This window comes from Anser brachyrhynchus (assembly GCF_964034855.1).
Source record: "Anser brachyrhynchus genome assembly, chromosome: 10".
Lineage (NCBI taxonomy): Eukaryota > Metazoa > Chordata > Aves > Anseriformes > Anatidae > Anser > Anser brachyrhynchus.
The window spans coordinates 11,761,088-11,777,929 of record NC_137705.1 but is presented as its reverse complement, the minus strand read 5'-3'; the positions used below and the strand labels follow the sequence as shown (position 1 = coordinate 11,777,929).

At 47.1% G+C, this 16,842-nt stretch overlaps 1 protein-coding gene and 1 long non-coding RNA gene across 10 annotated transcripts in view; one reads left to right on the top strand and one right to left on the bottom strand.

Moving 5' to 3' along the window:
- MGLL (monoglyceride lipase) overlaps positions 1 to 16,842 on the top strand; it is a 100,822-nt gene that overhangs the window by 77,383 nt on the left and 6,597 nt on the right. For all 4 annotated transcript variants that reach the window (XM_080606108.1, XM_080606107.1, XM_080606110.1 and 1 more), the window contains 3 exons: positions 5,940 to 6,076; positions 7,570 to 7,680; positions 13,352 to 13,441. In XM_080606108.1, the coding sequence (XP_080462234.1) occupies positions 5,940 to 6,076; positions 7,570 to 7,680; positions 13,352 to 13,441 (338 nt within the window). The remainder of the gene's footprint in view (positions 1 to 5,939; positions 6,077 to 7,569; positions 7,681 to 13,351; positions 13,442 to 16,842) is intronic.
- The window catches only part of LOC308200402, a 57,829-nt gene that overhangs the window by 39,255 nt on the left and 1,732 nt on the right, over positions 1 to 16,842 (bottom strand). For 4 of the 6 annotated variants that reach the window (XR_013955595.1, XR_013955596.1, XR_013955597.1 and 1 more), the window contains exons 2-3: positions 15,820 to 16,057; positions 11,178 to 11,342 (exon numbers count right to left, since the gene is read on the bottom strand). This is a non-coding gene — a long non-coding RNA (uncharacterized lncRNA). Of the gene's footprint in view, positions 1 to 2,401; positions 5,648 to 11,177; positions 11,343 to 15,819; positions 16,058 to 16,842 lie in introns of those variants that run through there. The other 2 variants (XR_013955599.1, XR_013955600.1) reach the window with 2 other exon arrangements.

The following is a 16,842-nucleotide window of genomic DNA, read 5'->3' as shown; positions in this document are numbered from 1 at the left end:
GTCTGTGATGACGCCCCACAGTGCTGGGTACTGTACAAGCGCAACAAAAAGCAGTCCCTGCTCAGACGAGTTTAAATAGATCTCATAAATACAGGCATCAGCTGTAATGCCTTGTGACACCACTTAATTAACTGCTAAACTGACTTCCAAAACTGAAACACTCCTGAAAACCTTATCTGCTTCATTTTGTACCTTAACTGTAAGCACTGGCTAAATCATAGTGCTCTATCATGGCATCCTAGTAGGTCTATGGCATTACAGTTGTATCGATGCCGGGCTGACATGACTGCTTTTACCTCCAGTTCTGAATGCATTTTGTGTGGTGCAGAGAGGAAGGCAGAGGTTGGCAGGGCTGCTGTCCCCCAGCCATCAGGGGCTGGATATCTTCACAACGAGCGCCCCCTCCACAGCAGCAGGATCGCAGGGCTGGTCACAGCGAGGGTCCCACCTGAGCCAGCTGCCACGTGCTGCTGCTCAGAAGGGTTGCAGAAGAGGGATGAAGTTGGCACATTTGCTCCTTGGGCATAGAAAGAGCCATCCAAATGGCTGCCATCAGCTTCTTCCTCCCACAGGCTCCAGGTCTGTTTGGGCCATCTGCAGAGTCAAAGCATCTATAGGATCTTTTAGTTGTCATTAATTCAAAACTTTTTTTTTTTTTTTAATCTAAAAAGCATACCACCCTTTGGCGTGCAGCAGTGTCCAGAACCACATGCACCAGCAAGAAGCCCATCTCAACTCCATTTTGGGGCAGAAACCTGAGGCCTTCAAGAATAAAACAAATCTTTCATAACATTCATAAACACATAATGCTCATGTAAATGCCTCCTCTAAAAGGCATTTAGGCGTTTGTTTCAAATGGACTTGTCAGACTCCAGCTCACTCCAAAATGCTTACTGATCAAGCAGGCAGTGAAAGAAGAAGGGCTCTTGCAGAAATCCTCCCTTTACTGCTGCCCAGCACAGCGGTGGGCGTGCTGAAATGTGCTGCTGCTGCCGAGCCAGTGCTGGAGCAGTAAGATCACCTTTTCTGGCCTTTTCTGGCCTCCAAAGGCCTCGTTGGGAATGGAATCACATCCGTGCTTTGGCTTATTAAATCAGCGCCGAGCTTTGCCGATGGCCCCTTCTGACATAATTGGGAAGTGTCCTTTTGGTGTGGGATTCTGCGGTGCAGGAGCAGCTCCTCAGCTGGGGCTGGTTAATCACTGACGTCTCGGTGGTGGCAGGTCTCGCATTTACCTGCTGCTGAGATCTCCTGCATCCGCGCTCCTCTGTTAGTGCCATTGCAATGTGAAATGTGTTTATGCTCCGGAAGCAGCAAGCCTGAGATGCCCGAACCTCTCCCAGCCCTCTGTCAGTGGTTGTCCCTCTTTAAAATCTTGGAGTTAGGCTTCTTAGAGAGGAAAAACACTCGGTGTGATGGGTCCTGAGGCAGGGGTCAAGCCCTGAGTTCCTCCTGATTGTTTCTACCTTCAGCTGGCAAGAGATAGCATTTCACCTCACTGATGCCTGCGGTGTTGTCCTCACTACAATAACAATGGATCCAAACCAGTCCCTTTCCCCCAAAGTTGGAAGCCTCCAAATATGCGGAAAGTCAAGATCCAGACTCTGCCTGGAGAATTACAGCTCCCTGGGCAGATTTCTCATGTCCTCTCACTGTGTTTTATGGCTTTTCCATAATAAATAGGGAGCAAAGGCTGAAAAAACAACTTAGACCATAATTTCTACTCTCCCATGACTGTATGCTTTAAGGGACACCACTGAAATCAGTAAATTTAAAGCAGCATAGCTGGAGTCAGCATTTGACCCTGCATTTTCCATGTCACCTCATCTTCTGTAGCCAAACATTCCAGCTGGAGCTTTGAGGAGCAGTTTGTGCCACACCTGAGCACACAGGGTTGGGCTGAGCCTTTGTTGTGAGGGTCTGGCACTAGAAGGAGAAAGAAATACCTATAGCCTGTGGCTTACATAAAAGCCTGAGGACAAGCTGCTGCTAAGGTGCAATGCAGTGGGGCGCCCAGAGGGATTTTTTCATCTCTGCTCAGCGTGATTTGATGAGGATCTGAAGCTCCCTCCCACTCCAGAGGGAATGCAGTGTGATGCTGAGAAGACAAAAGTTGTCAAAGCACCATCTCATTTGTGCTGCCACCTAATTTTGCTATCTGAAAAAAAGTCCCCTCTTTTTCTCTCAGCAGAGGAGCTGCTCAGCAGCTTCTCCCTTGCTTTCACCCTGGGTGAGGCTCCAGCTCTTTTTGAGATGAGCAATGCTGCTGAGCCTATCCAGCCCAAGAGGTTCCTCCATGCAGGCGATACCTATGTGGTGATAACTCAATCCCCAGAGTCCTTACACCACCAGATATTCCATTGCTGAACCCTCAGCTTTGTCTTCCAGCACAGGCAGTCAGTATTCTTCCACCCAGAGAGGTGTGGAGCTTTGGAGGATCCATAGCCATAGGAGAAATCGGTCTGAGGTCATGTTTTCAGACAGGATGGATGACTGCCACAAGTCGCTGTTCTTGTCCCTGTGGTGGCAGAGCTGCAGTCTGAACAAGCTTTTACAGAAAATACAGAGGGCAGACCTTAAAAACTATTACATATCTATTACATCAGTGCAGCCTTTATTCAGACTTTGAGCAAAGTACGCTATTTTGCAGTGACGAGTTTGGTTGGAAATGGAGGCTTAGACCTCCTAATCCTAGACTAGCAATTTGTAAAAAAGTTGTGGATTCTCTTTTTTAGAAGCCTGCATTTAGGAAAGGGTGCCCACAATTACCTCAGTGCCTACAACCTGAAATAGTCAGTCACCGAGCCACTGCAGATTCGTGATATCAGCAGTGAACCATGCAAGTTGGGTATGAAACCAGGTAGTTATGAAACCTGTTTGAAAGGTTTTGGAAATGCAGTGTGCCATGCAGAAGTGCATGGGCAATTACAGCTCTTTGGAGATGCACATCCCAAAAAAGATGGTTAAGACATCCCTCTGGAACCCGAGGAGGAGAGTTGTGGTGGGAACTCACGGAGCTGGGACTCCCGTGACACTTCTCTGGCCGGCTGTTGTCTCACTTGGGTGCTGAGCGGCCCCTGGTTAGTTCCAGTTCCCAGGTGCAGGCAGGTCCCCTCCTCCTGCACCAAGTGCCTTGCCGCAGGCGCTGTGGAACCACTACGTCAGGTTCTTTCCCAGCAAAACCCAAAGCAAATAGCTTCACATCAAGGATGAACCTGACCTTTCATTCTTAATAGCTCCAAAGGCAGAAGATCAGAGAAGAATATGTCAATACTCTTGACTGTATTGATGTTTGGTCGTGCACATGCCTTTCATTTTAGTTCCTCGCCCTGAAGCTTTCTCAGCTGGGATATTTGAACTTTCAATAAACTCATGCTCTGGAGAAACAAGTTCGGTTTCTTGGAGGTGAAGAGAGTAAAGGAATAAAATAAAAGAATGCAACCTAGCAATGCCATCAGGTAACCCTGCGCAAGGGGTAGGGAGGGCATCGATGCAGACTTGCATGGCCTTCCTTTACCATACATGCAGCCAGACGGCGCCCCGAGCACTGCTGGGTGCCATCTCAGTGGGGAACAGTAGTTTAGTAGTTGAAATTAGGTTCAAATGGCAGGTTCATTAAGTAATCAATAACGAAAAAACAACCACAAACCTGGAGAACTCCAGTGATGTGCTTGTCACAGCTATTGCACAGGCACTTCTTGGCTTCCCACAATCATAACTCTCACTGCTATGAGCAGTATCACTGTTTTGCAGTGGGACCAGTGACGAATGAAGCCTTCCAGACCTGCCTCTGTCTATCCAAAAATAGAGCAAAGCCTCACAGCCCCACAACAGAGAGTCACGGCCCATATACAGACCTGGGCCATGGGGATTTTGCTATTTCTGCTTGCTCAGCTGTCTCACACAGGCTCTGTAGAGAAAGAGATACCAGAAGCAAGTGCAGGCAGCACCGGAGAAAAAAGAAGTGCAGAGCTCTCTCTGCTAAGAGAAAAAGTTCCTCTCTCTGGACTGCTCAACTCATATTAACTTGCTAAATCTGCAGTTTGATTATTAGGCAGAGAACACAATAGAGCTCCACAAAGTGGTGAAGCTATGTGTATAAAGGCTGGGAAAAGCTCACTTTCCATCTGTAATAAAAATCAGTTTAAAGTAAAGAGATCCACTAGACCCACACAAGGCTTCACTTCTGTAGATTATTGGATCTCTTATTTTAATTGGCTCTTTGACTTGTTTCTGGTCACTGACCCATGGAAGATGCTTGCAGTATCGTGTTTTGGCAGAAACTGGAGTGTGTGCACGGAAAGCACCACCAGTAACGTTTTATAATCAACCAGGATGACATCTATGGGTTTGTCTGGCAGACATCACGGCTGATTGCAGTGCTCACTGCCATGAGGCCCAGCTCTGGAGACCACCTGGGAGGGCAAAACAAGAGCAAGTTTGGAGTTCAGGGTTTCTCAGACGTCGTGTATTTAGTCCAGCTCTTTATTAGAAGTTTTGCCTCATTTGAAAGGTGATTTTCTGGACAGTTTGCCAGAAAGTCAATTCAGACATGCTGATTTCTTCTGGTATGACTATTGCCAACAGATCCAGCTGAAAAACCTTTACCTTTCGGGCTGGGTAGGCAATGCTTTTCTTCGGCGATCACTAGAGGGGCTGCCATCCAGCATGTAAACAATTACCAGGCACTTAACATCCTTTGACAAGTCACTGCCCTTCGTGCCTTTCAATTTCTCTCCCTGCTGCCTGGTCCCACTGGGGAAGGCCCAGGGGAGGAGGGAGCTGTGTTTGAGATGCCCTACGCCCTATCCATATGGAAGTGGTTTGTGTAGTGTTTTCTCCTTCAGTTTTCCTTAACAATGTGCATGGAATAGAAATAAACAGGGGACTGTTTTTAAGGAAGGCTCCTCTCCTTGATGGGTACCAACATGTCTGTGTGGTCAGGCAGACATATAAACCCCTTCCCCGGGTGGCAATAATTTCAAGCCTTTGCAGGCTCCGAATTGCCTGGGACTGCGTTCGTGGGTCTGCCAGCTCCACCTCTGCCAGGGATCCCCTGTTTCCATAGCAACTCATCATCTCCCGTTTTAGCCGTTCCTTCCCTTTGATCAGACAAGATAATTCCCAGATACGGAAAGAGCGAAGGCAGCCAGATGCAGCACAGTTTGCACGAGCACGTGTTTAGGTGGAGCATGCCACTCGAGACATTCCCACCACAGGCTGTCGCCACCACCATCACTTGGCCTCTCCACAGAGAGCTCTACAACTCGTAGCAGGGAAGGTTTCCAGCTCACCTACTGCTCCCAGGCAGCACTGAGGAAAGGAGGACTCTGCAAAGCTCATGCACACCCACGCATTGGATAAGACTATGTCCAGGGCCCATTAAGTTCATAGCGACCATATCCAGCCTTCAGGATTTTTTCTATTTCTTGGCAAGACTCAACACACAGCAGTTCTTGCTCTACAGTAAGCTATCGCACTCCAGCAGCTATGATCTCTAGGGCAAAAACCCATTTCCCAGGGTGCAGTTTTGAAGAGCAGGTAAAAACATGGAGGAATATAGCATTCTTTTAGCCAGGTCATGAACAATACAACACCTTTTAAACTGTTCTTGTGCAGCTTCCTTTGTGTGTCTGCAGTACTCTTTCTGTTGAGAGATCACAGAACCACAGTGGCTGAGGCTGGAAGGGACCTCTGGAGGCCATCTGGTACAACTCTCCTGCTCAAGCAGAGACACCTAGAGCAGGTTGCCCAGAACTATGTCCAGGCAGTTTCTGAAGATCTCCAAGGAGGGATGCTACTCCACAGCCTCTCTAATTGACTGCAGGAGGTTAGGTTAGGACAGCAACAACCCAGCAAGCTTGTTTCTGATGAAGCCTTTCTGGACTGCAACCCTTGCTTTGAATGACTTGGACACATGCTCTCCTTTTCCCCTACAGTTGGCCACGGGCAGAGCGAGGGGGATCGTGTGGTTGTCTCAGATTTCCACGTCTTCATCAGGGACAGCTTGCAGCACATTGATCTCATGAAGAAAGATCACCCCGGGCTGCCCGTTTTCATCCTGGGACATTCTATGGTAAGCACCGTCCCCTCCCCTCCCAGCAGCATCCCGTGTACATGCTGCAGCACAGGGGTACAACTGCAGGCAGCAGGAAATAACTCAGCCCACAGCAGGAGAAACAAAACTACACACAAGCATCCCTTCCATTTCATCCACTGACTGATTGCCAGCATGCCTTACCGCACCAGCTCTCCCTCGAATATAGTCAATCCCTAACTTTTCTGCCTGGATCGTGGCCCTAATTAGTGCCATTTGCAACAATGGGCCTATTTTTTAATAGGACCATTCCATCCCACCGGGTAGCTGATAAATCCCACCACCTCCCTGCTGCATGGGGCTTCTCCTTTCATTTTACCCAGTAACCAGGCGGTTAAGCCCTCCAAAGCTTTGTGAGCAGCTAGGGGATGAAGCACGAAAACACCCTGTAGCCTCATTCTGTTAAACAACCTTACAGGAAAATGTACCAAGGATTAGGGCTGCAAAAACAAAGGCGCTGATTTGGTGAACAGATCTGAAGTCTGGTTCTGACAGCACGGGCCAAATCCCGTTATTCAAGCTAGCAATATTCCCATTGATGTCATTGATCTTCTCCCCCTGCCTTCCCGGAGAAGAGAAAATGAATAAGGACTTTGGGATTCAGCCCATGCTCAGATAAACGAGTGTTCTTGCATAAGAACGCATGGCATGCTCTGAAGTGCTCGCTGCGCTCCAAAGCTGCTTTAACAAGGAGCTAATTTCCCAGTGAGGTCTTTGAGATGCTTCTCGCTGCTGCTCCATTTAACAAGCCCCTGCTTCTCCGGCAGCATGGAAGTTCACCAAATATTTCCCCTGGCAACTAATCCTCTGCGAACTTTCCTGAGCAAGCCAGCCAAGTCCCTCTGTCCCCCACCCCTCTTGCCATCAGCCGCTGTCCTCACGCAGGAGGGCTCAGCCTGGCCAGTGTTCAGCTCAAAACGAAGCGCCAGGTGTCAGCCATCAGGCTGTGGGGCTGGAGGGGATGGCGGCACTGAAGAGGAGAATATTTAACTTCCAGTAATTAATGAAAATTTTTGTGTGCCAGCTGACAGCATCGCTGTTACCCAGGTTACCAGTGCCACGAGCACGGAGCCAGCCCGATTTCCCTTCCCTTCCTCCATGCAGCACCGGTCTGCCACGCTTAGAGAGCCCCAACTCACTTTTCAAGTCCCACCCAAACTACCAAAAGTCAGGTATTTCCTGCTTAGCCATCTTTACTGAGGAGGACATAAGGCATCCCAGAGAGCTGGCTGCCGTGGCACAGAGGGCTGAGTTCACTGCGATGTGAGCGTCTGCAGCGTGAGAGCAGAAACACAAAAATCAGCCACTTGCAGTAGCTCACGCCTCCAGCCTTCCTTGCTGACCACAATGCACTCTTGCTGGGGCAGAAATTGTTTGCCTGTTTGGCCTAAAACCCTTCCAGCAATAGGATTACTATATGAGTGAGATGTTGACATCTGTATTAAGCTGTGGGATGTTATTTTGCGTTGCAGGGGGGAGCCATCTCCATTCTGACAGCTAGCGAGAGACTCGGTGACTTTTCAGGCATGGTGTTAATCTCTCCTTTAGTGGTGGCCAGCCCAGAAGTCGCCACCCCCATCAAGGTAAGAGCAAACACGTGTTGCACCCGGTCACCTCTCGCTTATTGAAGGAAATGCCTTCAGACCTCCAGCCTTTAAATACAAAACCCTGCTGAGATCCGCACCACCTGCATGCCAGTCAATGCTTTTCTCAGGAGTGCCTCCCCCACAGTCCCACCTGCTTTTCAGAGGGGAAGTGAATCCTGCACTTGTCCAGAAAAACTGATTTAGATGAGAGCCGGAGAGCGATACTACCTCGGGAGGCGGCAGCAGGCTGTGCTTTCTTCACCACGCCCTGCGGCAGCCCACACAGTGCCGTCCTTTCCCTTCCTCAATTACTGCTTTCTCCCTGACTCATACAGAGTCTGGTATGGTTGCAACACAGGCTGCTGGCTAAGTTGGGCCGGGGTTATTTTTGATGTTTGGGGGATGACCGATGTCTAAACAAACCTAGAGCTCATGACTCCGAGGAGTCCATGAGCCTCAACGAAGGCTTTCAGCTAACGCATCACTGCCCCAGCAGCAGCCCGTTTGGCTTGGTACCGTAGCTGGTTCTTGTCCAGACAAACGTCTCCTTCAGTTTGCAGTTAGGCTTCACCCTGTCCCGTTCGTGTCTCCCTCCCTGAGTTATTTCTGACCCTAATTTGCACTGCCCGACCTGCCCTTCCCCAGGGAGGCTTTGCGAGGCAGCCAACTCTCTGCTCTCCCCTCCGTTCTGAATGTTTAAAAGAATAAATAACAACCCTCTGAGAAGCCGTAAGCAAAGGGAAGGACCAGCTAAGCCAGCAGGAATGACAGAGCATCTCATTCCCACAGTCCTTGTTCCTTTAATCTTTCTCCCTAGAGTCTTCTCCTAGGGCTAGCTTATCATTTTAATCTACTTCTAAGCTATTCCTCCTTTCTTTTCTTTTTTTCTGAGAGAAGGGAAACAGATTGCCTCAGCTTTCAATATAATCCTGTCACACCATCTCCTGTACCTTAGCCATCTACTGACCCCACAAAACAAGATTACAGGCACCACAGGGTGATTGTTAACCACCTCGCTCTTCCATAGAAGGACACACATTGAGACCTTCAGTCCTAAAATGCAAAACCCTGCTGAGATTTGCACCACCTGGATGCCAGTCGGTACTGCTCTTCTGAGTGCCTCCCCCACAGTCCCACCTGCTTTTCAGAGGGGGAGTGAATCCTGAACTCTGGTCTAGGAAAATTTATTTAAATACGAGTCAGAGCAACAAAGGGTGCATTTAGGGGGCTGGTAGACAATTCCTCACAGGTGAGACAATATCTGAAATACCATGAAGGTCCCTTGGGCACCAGTGCTCCTATCTTTTCTTTCTTTGGAAAGGGAAAAGGAATAAATATTTAAAAAATAGCATAGGGTCTGAGTCTGAGACACACGGTTAGCCTTCTATTTCTAGACGATTCAAGGAAAATACAGAATGTTTTTCCTTCTTCTAGAACTATACGTTTTACTAGGTGTAAATCCCAATCTCTAACTAGAGTGTTGCAGAGGTGTTTATAGGGTCTCATTCCTAGATAGTGTCTTGAACGCAATAACACAAGTTTACAGTGGGTTTCTTTCCCTTTCAAATCTATTGTTGCTTCTCCAAAAGGATAAACAATAATTATTTCTGAAATATCTCTGAAAATGTATTCACAAGAGGAAGGAGTGAAAGCAGTCAGAGTACTCCTGCAAAAGCTGCGATTTCCCAGAAAGCTGAGCTGAAAACTCCTGTGTGCTTTTTTTCCTCTGAGAGTCAAAAGACGTTGCATTGGTGCCAGTGCCCCTGTGGCACAAAGGCTTCCGTTTTCCCCTGGAACTGGTGCAATTTCCAGGCCCTGAGCCATTTCCCAGGGACCATTGCATTCATCCCTTTGCTGGGGCAGTTTCCAGTTGAGCAAGAATTTACCTTGCTTAAATAAATGAGGGCTCAAGGCAGCAACAATAGCGGCCCAGAGGACGTGCTGGGTCCTTTAGTTGGTGTCAGGAAAAACCCAGTGCATTTGCAGACTCCACACAGGAGAATTGAATTCTGCTCTTTGCAGAAACACAATTTCATCATTGCCCTGTAAATTCTGTCTCCTGATAGAAACCTACCTACTAGTTCTACACCCAGTGAGGAAAGCAGGATCTTGCAGCTTTCCCCTTCTCAGCTCATCTGGACCAAACTCGGCTCTGAGCCTCCAAAATTTCAAAGGATGCAAAGAGACAGAAATCACACGTGTTGACAAAGAGCAGAGTAAGGGTAAGAGAGTATCTCCCGCTAAATGTCTGCTATTGAATGATGTGAAATAGGGTGGGCAGCACAATCTCTCAGGAAAATTAATTGTAAGTTACCCTCCAGCTATCCCTTACAGGCTCAGTACACAATATTCTCTTTGTGTTTTCTGTTTGGCATCAGATCTGAGATATCAGATCTGATATCTCCTTGATCATATATCATGTCATATCCCTGATGTCATATCTCCCTGACACCACTGTTTCAGTTGCTTTCAGACTGATCTTGGTAGCTCATCTCAGTGTCTCTTCCAGAGAGTTTTCTGCTCAGCCAAACGAGCCTGGCTAGTATATAGAGTTCATACAGCACCCTTTTGTTTATCTGTCTCTTTCATAGCTGAAATGAACTAAAAAGCATTCACACAAGCAGTGTGACAAGCAGAGATCATGGGAGAGAGAAATAACCATGTAGAAGTATGCGGGGAATGGGGATTACTCCACTCAGAAGTGTCTACATTTCGAAGCATCCATGCAGTTAAATCAATGCAAAATGACAAAAACAGCTTTGAGTCGCACTTCCAGCCAAGAGGCAACGTCTATTGATGGCCAGGATTGTCTAAGGTGGCCAAGAACCGTCTATTTCAATCTTATTCTGAGATCTTTCTCAGCATTAGTATTTCACCCACCTGCAGTGGCCTCGAGCAGCTCAAATAACCAAGGCTCTGCAGTGTCATCCTCAGCCCAGCCAGTAATACCCCCCTCATTGCTGTACCTGTTCTTGGTCATTTGGGAGCTTTCTCTCAAGAACTAACATTGCCACATCGAACCAACAGGGACGTAAACTCTTCATGTATCAAACACAGCCAGCCCTTCAACAGGATGCCTTTTAATTAAAGTCCAGCTTGTCACAGACTGTATGACTGTGCTCACAAACTCACTGAAGGCCCAGGGGAACCCTTTGACTTTTTGATTATAACATAAAACTTGATTTCTCCGCTGGCTTGTGGAGACCTTGACTCCAAGAATCATCAAAATTACATCCAAATTTTGAGGGTGTATTACACACTGGAGGGAATGAAGTGCCTCCTGCAGATGTGAAGACCCTTCAAAGGTCAGTGGCAGAGCTCTTTCCCAATGAGTCCTTTAGACCAAGACTGGTTCTGCTTATGTGTAAATAAGAGTTCTTATGCACACAGGGAGTATATATGTGTGTGTAGGCACATCTGACATGTCATCTGCGGGGTCTGGTGCTTCCCCTGTGCAGCTGAACACCAGAAAGGACGGCGCTGATACCACTTACCGGCTGGTAGGTGCTGCTGTCCTTGGGGCCAGGAGCCAGCCGTGTTTCGTAGCAGTGCAGCAGGCAGCTGGTGACTCCATTTGGCAAAACTCCAGATACGCACAGAAACTTCAAGAACATTTCCAAAGCATGTCACAGAGGCGAGGTCATTGGCAGGCTGTGGGGCTGTGAAGATGAGCAGGGTCATTAGAACGGAATATGGCCATACCGAATCTGACAAAAGCATGTTTAGCTTGTCACCAACAGGGCACAGCCTGAGAGTCAGGGGTGTGTGTAGTTCTCCTACACCTTGTCACAGCTTCCCTGCCTTCCAGATGTCACTGGGCTGGTGCATTGTTGCTCACGTGAGGGGAAGATTCAAATTTATGCTCCTTCTAGAAAAGCCCTGTTGCTTTTCCCTGGGAACATAAATATTTACATGTACGAGCAGACACAGACAAGAATCCCCATAAAAAGTGCCGCTTCTTCAGTAATTTTAGAGGACATCAACTAACTTCCTTCTAAGGCTGACTTTAAAAGTAAGGAGAGCTCCTCTCTCTCTCTTTTATATGTGGTCTTGGACCTAAATATCTATGGCCTTAATAACAACAGCTGGATCTTGTGGCCAATATTCTAAATAGATCTGGGGAGATCATCAGCAAACTTCTTATGCCAAGGATTTTCCTCTCAACTAAGCAATCATTAGGGATAGGAACTCACCCTAGCACTTAACTCAGGCTCCAGTTTTAGGGCAGCCTAATTGCCTTAGGTTATCATGATGATGTTCAGAGACAGGCACTTCCAAACCATTATTTAGATCTCAGAGGTATTTTTTTTTTCCTCACTCTCCTTACTCTCTAAAGAAAGCCTAGGACAATTACATTTCTAAATTAAATACCTCAGCTAGGTACCTACAGTTACTTGACATATATCTGGGTCAGCATAAGTGGCTCGAGAGAAGCAACACTGTTATAGCATTGTCAGTACAGAGTCCATAGTCTTGCCTAGAATTCACGAAGTTGTGTTCTTCAAATCATCACAGCCTGGGGTTAACACAAAAGACAACCCCATTCTTGCTCATTAGCATCGTAAGCTTATACTTGTATCTGTGTGGATATACTTTTTTTTACTGGTCCAGCTCCAGAGACCCCACTAGAAGTAAATTTTGCTGACACTGCCATAGCCAGTGAGAGACTCGATGTATGGGTAAATGGTGACGCCATTTCCCAGTCATATCCACCCCAAAGTACTCAGGTGTTCTCAGATCTGCTGTGAGTCTTGACTGCTTGTCACTCTTGGATGACTTTGACTTCAACCTTGCGTTATTTCTCTAATACCATAATTACTCTGTCATGTATCATCCGTGATCTGAAATGTCAGAGAGTGCTTCAGAAGTGATTAAATATAAGCACAGAGAACATAGGTGACAGCCCACCTGCAGGTATTAGCTGTGGACACAGAAGGGCCATAAATAGACCGACAAACACTAATGGCGTATTTTCTGACTTAAGTGGTAATCACTTAATTAAGGACGGCTATCAAAGATCAGAGCGCAAGCTTGGTATCAACTCAAATGAAAGATATTACCCTTTCTTCTGCTAATGGTTTCAAGCCTGGGCTGCTGAATGCTTTTGTGTTTTGTTCCCAGGAGACAAGTGAGCAATAGATTTCCTTAGCCAATGCATGCACATTTTGCTGTTGTTTATTTACAGGTTCCCCTGAGAATCTGCTTATCAGAAAGAGTGCAACCTAGGCAACTAGTGCAAATTGCACAGAATATCACGTATGCACTGCAGCCTGAAATCAGAGCTGCGGCAGCAGGAAAGGGCAGTAGCAACCACAAAAAACTGCTCCACCGTGGAATGGAAACAGCTTTTTCCTATCAAGGCATTTTTCCTGAGGCCTTTTTTGTAAATTAACTTGAGAGTGAGAAAAAGGGAAAGGACGATGAAGTTGTGATGTTGTGGACAGACAGTCGATGCATTTCAGACAAGCATGCCCCAATCTCAGGAGCAGTTTAAACACTTTGCCTTTAAGAAAAACGTTTTAAATATAGGACAGATCTTTCTCCAGTGTCAGCTGACATTTCTCTACTGTTTAACTTCTGTGCTGGTTCCCACCAGCTAAGAATTCGGTCCTCTATATTCTCTCTTTCTCTAACTAGCTCTTTAACTACTTGCGTTCCTCTCCCGCAGGTTTTTGCAGCAAAAGTGCTCAACCTCGTTCTCCCAAACCTGTCACTGGGATCGATAGATCCAAATGCAGTTTCCCGGAACAAGAAGGAGGTGAGAACCTTAATGCCATTTAAAGTCATTGCATAGTCGGTATCTTGTCTCAGTCCTGTCATTTCTTTCTTAAAAGAATAAAATAAATTACTAAATCACAGGGCAAGATTTATACTGGTGTAAAAGGCTGAGGCATCTCTGAGGTCAGTGGAACCATGGCCTTTTACACAGAGCAGAAAACACAGCTCACCGTGGGAAACCAGCTCTTCATCCCTGTGTGCCTCTTGCACCCGCAGCTGCTCTGGGTACCAGGCGTAGCAGAGCCCGGTGCTACAGCTGGGGTGGAAAACACACAGGTCTCTGCCGCACCACCACCTCTCATTACAGTGGCAAAACCAGCTCAGGCAGGTTGCAAATGCTGCTGAAGTCTCCTTTTCCAACCGTGCTCTTTGCAGTGAAACAGTGCAAAATGCTACAGTCCCGGAGGCTGGTATTCCTGCTTACAAACCAGGATGGCATTGTGCTGAACGCATTCAGCCAGAGGAAGAGCATGCTTGCCCCAAAGACCTTGCTACAAGGTCTCCTGGATTACACGCTGGCTCTGCTACAGCCTTTCCAAACAAATGATGTATTCTTCCTGCGCCTGAGAATAATACTTAAATGAGCTGCAATTGAAGCAGCCATTGTAACAACCTAATTCCAGTTCCACCACCGTGACTGTGAATGGAGCAGTTCCAGGGTGAATTTTTGTCAACGTTGCCATAGTTTGAGCCTCTTCTCCCATTCATACCCAGTCCCAGTAATAACCGTTGCAGCCTGTTCATGCCATCACTGGCAAAGCCAGGTGTCCTTGCAACTGCTGCTGCAACACACCACAAGGTGTTTTCCTTCTCAGAGTGGCAGGAGGAGTGAGAGGAAGGAGACAATCTGTAAGTGAGCAAAGTTGCTTGGTCTGGAGAGGGGAATGACCCAAATCTTGGTGCATTTCAGGAAGCAGCTTGAAAGACAAAATACAGCACGCAAGGGTGTCTCCAAAGCAGGAGAGCTCGCTGCTGTGGCGGCCAGTTGTTTCTGTGTTCCCATGTCAGCTCACATCCCACTGACAGATGCTGTCACTTCTGCTATTCATGCAATGCTTCCTATCTTAATAGAAGCTAATAAATTGCCTTCCTCTAGGGAGGCAGCTTGACCAGTGTTAGAACTGAAGCTGAGAGGATCAGGAGCAAAGACAACGCCAGCGGTTGTGCGAGAGCGATGCACTGGCCTCAGAATATTCCTTCCCTTGACTCACCCACCTAGGAAACTGCAAAGCAAAGGAGACTCATGGAATAGCCACGAGGTTTTCAGGGTTGGGTTTTGCCCCTGCCAAAGAGTTTTTTGATCAGATCATTTTCAGTTTACTTACCTGTTGAAGCAAGTATAACACTGAACTGGAGTGAAAGCAGGAAGATTCAAGGAGATGAGAAAAGAAAGACAAAGCAAGTTCTAGCAATCTGTTGGGACTAGCATGAGGCGAGTTAATGGGCATCTGCTATGCACTGATGCACCATACGACATACGTCCCAAAGTACAGTGTGAGGCTGCTAAAACACATGCTTGAGAAAGGCTGATTCCAGTCCAGCTGTAGAAACCTGTTCCTAATTACATTCAGCTGCCAACTTGCTGCATATAGTTCAGAGAAAAGGTTTAAATTAAAGAACTAATTCACTAAAATCACATGGAGGAAAGCTTTCAATTCTGCATTTGTATCTGGAGGATGAAAGCAGTCAGTGCCACGGAGAAGGAGGGGGATTTGAGGACATTAGCCCCGACCTGAGCAGTGAGTGTGGCTGGGAGACGTGGGTCTCTGCCAGGCCCTGCACTGGTTCATTATGTGGCACTCCTTAAGGATGGCATTTTTTAAACGCACTGCTTTCAACAGCTGGATCCTCTGCTGGAAGGTGCCAGTGCTGCACTAAATAGCATTACAGGAGAAAAGCGCTGATGGGAGACGTCCCGATTGTAAGGCATTTAGAAAAGTGTCAGTGGAGCTCCCTTAACTGGCTGCACAATATTATCCAATTATTTCCATACTCCCTGGGTATAGCTTATAATAAATGCTACTGTGGGTTTTGTTTCTACCCAAATATTTGCTGCTGCTCCCACTGCCCTGTGATGTTCCAAATCTCAAGAGCTTCCTGTGGGTGTTGTTCTTCCTCTGCCCTTTCCCTTTCCGTGGAGGAAGGGAAAGACTTTGGCAGTGGATGAAAATATAGGTCTGTTTCATTAGAGGCTGCTCTTAATGGAGTAGTCTTCAGTATGAGACAATCACCCCCTCCCCACTCTGCTGCCTGCACACCTGCAGATGAACACACAGCTGATACAGCAGCTGTGGATGCAATGTGAAGTGCTTTCCTGACCAGCTTCAGACACCAGGCTTCGAGGCTCCAGGCACTTACCGAAAGCAACACAGCATCTCAGTCCTCTGGCTGCCACCAGGGCACACTCCATCCTCCTTTTGGACTCAAGACGCACAGCTTCGCAGCACACAATGTGCTGGAAACATCCATTATTTATATGTTAAACATATTCTTCTGCCAGACCAACTTTCTATTCTCTAGAAATGTTTTTGGGACGTCATCCAAGAGTTTCCTGATGAGCTTGTGTTCCCAGCAGGCTGTCCTCAGGGTGGAGGGACTGAAACACAGGATGGCACGGAGATGCTTATTTGATCTGCTTGCTATATCAAATGCAAGAGACACAAAAGAGAGCAAGATGTAACCTCAAAAACCCACTCCTGCTTCCAAGGTGAATAACATCACAGGGGCAGGCTCTTTTACCCCATAAATCTTTGTTAGCTGCCATTGAATTTGGTTGAATAGTCCCCCTGACTTTACTCTTGCTCCTGTAGAGTGCACAAGGGATGAGACTGTAATTACCTTATGAAGAATTTATTCTGCAAAATGCAAAAGGAAGATGCAAACTTTTTTTTTTGCATGTATGCATGCAAAGAAATATGCCTTACAATGAATTTATTGTTCCGCCATAGAAAGATGCAAAATTCTAAGCAGGAAGCAGGAGCCCTGATGGTTGTATCTTGCACCCAGAGGCAAAGCAGACTGCACAGAGAGGCAGGTCAGGAAGAGGTCTAGTAACAGGAGACAGGAAGATAGGAAGGCCTGCAGGGTGCTGTGGGTCACCCCTGTGTTCACTGAGCCTTCCCTACAGCTAGTTTAACACAGCAAATGATGCAGATAGTGGTTCTTTAATCTGCTTTTTTTTTTTCTCCATCCCAAGCTGCTCCACTGCATAAGTCTTTCCTCTTGGTGCCACCTCCCACCGGAATATAAAACCCATTCCCTATATCTCCCTCTTTTCCCCCATGAGCTTCTGCTTTGCCCTCACCCCATGCTCTGAGCATTAACTTTCTGACAAAGATTTTGCTCATTCACCAGCAAGAGGATCCTCCCACTCACTGCTGA